The 8,057-nt window shown below is 36.8% G+C and overlaps 1 protein-coding gene across 1 annotated transcript; it reads left to right on the top strand.

Annotated features, from left to right (window-relative positions):
* The first annotated feature begins 7,062 nt into the window (after positions 1 to 7,062).
* Positions 7,063 to 7,626, top strand: LOC145067204 (uncharacterized). Its single transcript, XM_079014398.1, has one exon. It carries the CDS (start codon positions 7,063 to 7,065, stop codon positions 7,624 to 7,626), a length of 564 nt encoding a protein of 187 aa, XP_078870524.1.
* The last annotated feature ends 431 nt before the right edge of the window (positions 7,627 to 8,057 follow it).

Genomic DNA, 8,057 nt, shown 5'->3' on the forward strand with positions numbered 1-8,057 from the left:
TTCTCATCAAAACAAAGATTCCATATAAGAGATGCTTGTTTTAATCTATATATGGATTTCTCAAGCTTACACACTCTATTAGGGCACTTTGCATTGACAAAACCCTCTGGATGACTCACGTAAACATCATCAGCCAACTTTCCATTAGGGAAAGCGGTTTTGACATCCATTTTCCATATTTCATAGTCATGAAATGCAGCTATGGCTAGCATAACCCTAATAGACTTAATATTCGCTACTTCTGAGAAGATCTCATCATAATAAATTCTCGGTGTCTGAGTAAAGCCTTTTGCAACCAGTCGCACCTTATATGTGTGTACATTCCCATCCATGTCGATCTTCTTCTTGAAGATCCATTTGCACCCAACTATCTTACGACCTGGTACATTGTTAACCAAGTTCCAAACTTGATTGTCATACATGGACCGAATCTCGTTGTCCATAACCTCTTTCTATTTTGTAGACTCGAGGCCTGCCATGGCTTCCTTGTAATTATTAGGTTCATCCAGATTTACCAGTGTGCTATCACTGATAAATGTATCGCCTTCTTCCGTAATATGGAAACCATAAAACTCAGGTGGAACTCTAACTCTACTAGAACGCCTCAGATGTATGGACTTGTTAATTGGTTCAACCGGAGTTTCCTCCTCGGGTTGAGGTTGAGTGCTAGTGTTTGAGGTTCCTTCACCGCGTGACTCTTGAATCTCTTCAAGGTCAATTTGCCTCCCAATGTCCCCTTGGCATATGAATTCTCTCTCACAAAAAACTCTTCTCCTCGCGACGAAGACAATATTGTCACTCGGTATGTAGAAGAGATACCCAATGGACTTTTGCGGGTAGCCGATGAAAATACATCGCTCACTCCGAGGTTTGAGCTTGTCATGAGTCTTGCATCTCACGAAAGCCTCGCAACCCCAAACTTTGATGTGTTCTAAAGAGGGAACCTTCCATGTCCACATCTCGTGAGGTGTTTTGGAAACCTTTTTGGTAGGGACTAGATTAAGGATATGGGCGACAGTCTCTAAGGCATACCCCCATAATGAGATAGGTAACGAAGCTCAACTCATCATGGAACGAACCATGTCTAGCAAGGTTCTATTGCGCCTCTCAGCCACACCATTTATCTATTGTGTCTTAGGTGGCATCAAGTGTGAAACAATTCCATATTCCTTAAGATAGTCAGGGAACTCGATACTAAGATACTCTCCTCCACGATCGGATCGTTGTATCTTTATCTTCTTGCCCAATTGATTCTTCACTTCTTGCATAAACTCTTTGAAGTTTTCAAATGTTTCTGACTTATGCTTGATTAAGTAGATATAGCCATATCTACTGTAATCATCAGTAAAAGTCACATAGAAGCGGTCAGTATCCCTTGTGGCAATTCTGAATGGTCCATACACATCAGTGTGTATGAGATCCAACAGACCTTCACCCCTTTCACAAGTATCATTGAAGGGTGACTTGGTCAATTTCCCAAGTAAACAAGATTCACAAGTGTCATCCGACTTCAAGTCGAATGACTCCAAAACTCCATCCTTTTGGAGTTGGGCTATGTGCTTCTTGTTGACATGTCCAAGACGACAATGCCACAAGCATGCCTTATCCAAATAATTGGAAGAATCAATGTGTAACACATTATTTCCTAGGTTATCTACAACATTCACAGTTTCATATACACCATTGCAAGGTAATGCTTCGAAATAAAATACACCATTACAATAAGCATTAATAGTACCAACTTCATTATTAAACGAAAAGGTAAAACCTTGTTTGTACAAACTATGAAAGTAAATAATATTTCTCGCCATATTGGCCAAGTAACAACAATTATTCAAATCTAAATTTAAACCATTACTATGCAATAAAGAATAAACTTCAATCTTGGTCACAGGCGACATTTTCCTATTTCCCGTGATTAATTTTCACTTCCCGTACTCCAAATCCCTACTTATTTTTAGTCGCTGCAAATCAGAACAAATGTGAAATCCACAACCTGTATCAAGGACCCAAGAATTAGCATGTGATGAGTTATTAGATTAAATAGTGTAAATACCTGCAAAGGAGGGCTTTATCTTCCCATCCTTTATATCCTGCAAGTACTTAGGCAGCTACATTTCTAATGCCCTTTTTCATGACAGTGGAAGCAGTCAACATCCTTCGGATTGGAATAGGGATTAGCAGAACCATCCTTGGTCCCAATAGAAGAGGATCTATCAAGAGACTTTCCCTTATAACTCTTGGAAGGAGCCTTCCTCTTCTTTCCCTTCCCATGTCCAATTGTAAGAACGGGGACAGAACTAGTAGTACCAGTAGACACAACCAATTTTCCTTTCAGGTTGCTTTCTGCAGTCCTAAGAAGGCCTTGAAGCTTGCTAAGAATGACCTCTTTCTTGTTCATATGATAAGTCATATGAAACTGGTCATAACAAGAAGGTAAAAAGTGTAGAATTATATATATGGCCAACTCTTCATCAAAATTGACATTCAATTTTAGCAAGCGGTCCACATATCTTTGCATCTTTTGCAAGTGGGCTGTGATGGGTTGACCATCCTTGATTTTGGTTGTGATCATGGAGGCAATGATCTCATACCTCTCCTTTTGAGCACTTTGATGGTATCTTTCCATCAAATCATGATACATTTCATAGGGATAGTAGTCCTCATAGGACTTATGTAGCTCTGTAGTCATGGTAGCGATCATAAGACACATCACCTTTGTCGCATCCCTCTCATGAGTAGTGTGTTTAGTGATTTGTTCAGGAGTGGCAGTGGTTACATCTATCTCCTAAACTCTTTATTCAGGACATTTTCTTTATCCTCATAACGAATAGCCATTTTGATGTTACAAATCCAGACATTGAAGTTCGAGCCATCAAAAATGACCCTCCCACATAGGTTCATGAGGGAGAAAGAGCCTGGAGGAATTGGTGTTGAAGTATTGTTTCGGATAGATATCTGAAAAGAAGAAGAACAAAGTTTAGATTAGATGAGAATCCTTAATATTACGCCCAAATGAAATATTAAGGCTAGGACCCAGCACAATATTCTAGAATTGCGAAGAGGGATGTCGTAATCCAATTGTAAAATATTTTAAGGTAGGTAAATGATGATTTACCAATTTCCACCAAGAAAAACAAAATAGATTATTAAGTTTCAATTGGTTTGAAATTCCTAGATCTTTGAGATTCACTGAACTTTTCAATGGCATGTTTAAATCTTTGTTGTGCCCTTCAAGTTTGTGACTGGGATGTCGAGGATCACAAACAAGGTGTGAATAACAATGCAAATTAACTTGGTACACCCAATGTTACAAATCACCTAATCAATATGCCAGTTAACCACATACGCTCCATTGATTTATGATTAACATCAAGCTACCCTTTGCCACACATTCTCAGTCCCAAATTAGTGTGTCGGTTAACCACACACGCTCCACTAACGAGTTAACAAGGTGCAAAGTGTAATTTCATGGATTGGCACCATTTTCACATTTTCCTAAAGTAACTAAGATTAGGAATTTAATAAAAGTTAGCTACTTTATACTTATCATTATACTTTTAATGAGGGAGAATTAGTGTCCATTCCTACGCGTTCGGCTAACGACCCTCCACCAGTCAAGGAAGCGGTGGGTGAGAGTGAACACCCATTAAACCACCATTTTATAGGCAGTAAGCTTATACCCCACTTATAGACCGGCTTCGTGAATGAGGCCTACTAACTGTAAGACTGACTAGTCTTATACATATATGTATATTATTAAACTTATAATATTATAAAGTATAAGGGTTGAATTTTAACTTTTATACTCTAGGGCCTGGAACTAAAATTTCATTGATGAGACTTTACAAATTCCAAAGCTTGAGGGCAAGTTTTGAAACTTGTCAAAACTCTTCACATTCATAACTTATGAGTTTGATATTATTTTAATGTATGAGACCTTTCATTTTTTATAAATTGAGGACAAGTTATGGAGGTCATTAAACATCATTTAGATCATTTTTGTAACAACTAAATTATCACATAGTTCATGATCTAACCAAACTCAGATGCAAGATAATTTCAAGTCAACAATTTGAAAACAACTTTGTTTATCATATAAAAACAACACTTATTTTAAAACTTTGACAATTATCTTGTGGTTGGATGACTACAAGCACTACCATATCATAAAAAAACATTTCCAATGATCCAAAATAGCTTGTGGTAGTGTTCCTAATCCAAACAAGGCCAAAAAAAACTTTAAATTCTGCAAACAAGGCCTTCAACTCGTCGAGTGCATGAACTGACTCGCTGAGTTGCCCTGTTTACTGAGTGGACTCGTCAATTCTGTTCATGTACTCAGCGAGTTCACCAATCAGAGGCCAAAATTTCGACTTTTTCAGCTTTGAAAAACTAGTAAGTATCAAATATAATAGAAAACAATCCTAGGCTCTGATACTACTGTTGGATTTTGAGCACTATAACACTCCTATGGTGCACATGCAACCCTAAATGCTTTGGATCTATGTTTTCTCTAATTATACATCCATTTTGTTTTTCCAAAGCATTCACCCCAGCTAGCATACAATTGAAGCTATATAATAAAAACTTAGTTTAGATGCTTACCTCTTGAGTAGGGTAGAGTTTTTGACCTTTGAAAGCTTGAGCACCTCAAGTGTGATGCCTCTAATGGTTCACAAACACCAATATTCAAGGGGAGGACTTGAGAGAATAAGATACTTGACTCCAAAAAGTGTGTAGCCGATTTTGGCTGATGGGGTTACTATTTATAATGTGGAAAATGTTAGGGTTACACTTTGTAAACCCTAATGCTCCATGACTTTTCACATTCTTATGCTCCATAGGTTAACCTCCATGGACTATCCATGTATTATCTTATTGGGTTGGCCCAACTATATATTCATGGATCATTAGCCCACATTACATGAATTAGTGATTTACATAATCAATCCCCATATATTTAATTAGTCTCTTTTGATCACAAAATTAATTCCAAATTAATGCTTGATCAATACTAATTTAATAATATTAATATATTATACTTGTAATATATTAATAAATCACAAATAACCTTATTCTCAAAAATCCATCCTATCAAATTGCATTGGTGAAGGCAACCCAAAAGGACCATGCTACTATCGGTTCAAGTACATCCCAATTATAGTTATGGGCTTAGACACCAAATCCAACAGTCCTCAAGTATAAATAAGACCCCTAGGCATTGGATTTTAGGCCAACCTTCAAGTAACCCTAGGAGTGCCGATTTCTAGAGCAAGCCACCCTCTCTCCTTTCTCTCATATTCATCCTTTCACCTAGTTTGTGAGCCATTAGAAGTACTATAATTGCAGTACTTTTTATCAAGAGCAAAGGAGATTCAAGAAACTAGTTGTTATTACTATATAGCAACAAAGGTATGTATTCTAATATTTTATTTGTGTATTTCAAAAAATTTAGATGCATGCTAGGGTTTTCTTTTGTGTTCATTTGTTGTATGCCTAATAGAGAAAACATAGATCCAAATTAGGGTTGCATGCACACATAGGATTGTTTGTATAAAACCCATCAGTCGTATCAAAGTTATTGGTTGTTGTTTTCAATTAGATTTGATACAATAGTTTGAATTTGACAATTAGGGTTTATGGAAAATAAACCATAGGGCTTGGATTTTCGAAAATTAGGGTTCCAAAACCCTAGATTTCGAAATTTGTTAGGGTTTCTTGAACCCTTTCCCTTAGCATCAAGTTTTCGATTTTAGGGTTGTCTAACCATGGATTTTGAACATGCCTTCCTTCCCAAGATTAGATTTCGAATTTCTAAGGATTAGGATAATATTATGTTTAGTAATTATCTTATTAATTGTTTAAGTGGATAATTAAAGATTTGGAAATATCCCTCCCCAAATTTTCGAAATCTAGGGGATAAAGGGATTAGGTTAAATATATTTAATTTAATGGATAATCCTATAGATTTAATAATTTAAATTAATTGTTTAATTTTGGATAATTATTAAATCAAGTTTTTTAATATTTAATATTTTAAAACTAAAAGGCATTAATTTTCGAAAATTTTAAATTGAATTAAAAACCCTAGTATTTTGAAATGTTTAAAATACACCTTTATACTATACATATAATTAAAATTTTAATAGTATATATGTAGAAGAAAACTCAGTCTTACCATTAGTAGGCCTCATTCACAAAGTTGGTGTATAAGGGGTGTTTAAGGAAGCGACCTATAAAATAATTGTAATTGGGTATCCTTTCTTACCCACCACACTCTTGACTAGTGGAGGGTCGTTAGTCGAACGCGTAGGATAGGACATTAATTATCTCATTAATAAGTTTAATGATAAATATAAAGTAACTAAATGTTTTTATAAATTCTCAATCTTAGTTACTTTTGGAAAAATGTGAAAATGATACTAGTCCATGAAATTGCACTTTGCACCTTGCCAAGTCATTAGTGGAGCGTGTGTGGTTAACTGACACACTAACTTAGACTAACAAGGGTGGCAAAGGGTTGCTCAAGAATTATCATAGATCAATGGAGCGTGTGTGGTTAACCAGCAAATTGATTAGGTGGTAAATGGCATCGAGAGTGCCAAGCTAATTTGCATGGTTATTCACACCTTGTTTGTGATCCTCGGTATCCCAGTCACAAACTTGAAGGGCATAGTCAAGATTAAACAATCATTGAAAAGTTCAATGAATCTCAAAAGAATCTAGGAATTTCATTTCATTTAAGACCTAATTCTTCATTTCGTTTTTCATGGTGGAATTGGTAAATCATCATTTACCTACCTTCAAATATTTTGCAATTGGATTACGGCATCCCTCTTCCGAATTGTGGAATATTGTGTTGGCTCCTAGCCTTAATATTTCATATGGGTGTTATATTAAGGATTGTTATTTAATCTAAACTTTGTCTCTTTTCTTTTTCAGATGTGAGGCTCAAACTCCTCCAACGCCAACTCCTCGAACCCACTTTCTCTCTTGGGCATTTGTAAGAGGGTCACATTTAATGGATCCAATTTTAACGATTGGATTCAAGACATTCGCATGGCCCTAAGGTACGAGGACAAGGAAGAGATTCTCAACAAAGAACTCGCCGAGATCAATGAAACTAATGCTACTCCCGAAGAGATCGCCGAGTATATGGCTCGATGCAAAGAGGTGACAAAGGTGTCATGCATCATGGTAGCCACTATGACTCCCGGGCTTCAAAAGTTCTACGAGGACTTCTGGCCTTATGACATGCACCAAGACTTGATGGAAAAGTACTATAAAAGTGCGCATAAAGAGAGGTACGATATTGTTGCCTCATTAATAACAACCAAAATAAAGGATGGAGAGTCCATCACGGCCCACTTGCAAAGACAGCAAAGATATGAGGATCGTTTGCTCAAGATAAATGCCAACTTCGATGAAGAGCTGGCCATTGATATTATTCTCTACTTTTTACCTCCTTGTTATGAACAGTTCAAGATGACTTATCATGTGACCAAGGATGGGGTGACATTAAGCAAACTTCAAGGGTTGTTAAGAACTACTGAAACCGGCTTGAAAGGAAAAGTTGTCGCATCAACTCCTACTGTTGCTATCCTTGTCTTGGCAATTGGATAAGGGAAGGGGAAGAAGATGAAAGCTCATTCTAAGAGCCACAAGGGAAATTCTCATGATGGTTCTTCTTGAAGTGGAACCAAAGGTGGTTCTGCTGCTCCTTCGTCTAATCTGAAAGATGCAGAGTGCTTCTACTGTCACGATTAAGGGCATTAGAAATGAAGTTGCCCGAAGTATCTGTAAGATATCAAGGATGGGAAGATAAAGCGCATATTCCCATGTATTTACACTATTCAATCTAACAACTCATCACATGCTGGTTCTTGGGTCCTTGATACAGGATGTGGTTTTCACATTTGTTCTGATTTGCATGGTCTAAGAAGAAGTAAGGATGTGGAGCATGGGTAGATGAACTTGATCATGTGGAATAGGAAAGTGTCGCATGTCACCAAGATTGGAGTTTATTCTTTAATGCTTAGTAGTGGGTTAGGGTT

This window comes from Lactuca serriola, chromosome 8 (genome assembly GCF_051521515.1).
Source record: "Lactuca serriola cultivar US96UC23 chromosome 8, Lser_US96UC23_V15, whole genome shotgun sequence".
Classification (NCBI taxonomy): domain Eukaryota; kingdom Viridiplantae; phylum Streptophyta; class Magnoliopsida; order Asterales; family Asteraceae; genus Lactuca; species Lactuca serriola.

Bases quoted from the DNA above. Each gene is read 5' to 3' on its own strand.
- LOC145067204 (XM_079014398.1), top strand. From the start codon at position 7,063: ATGGCCCTAAGGTACGAGGACAAGGAAGAGATTCTCAACAAAGAACTC.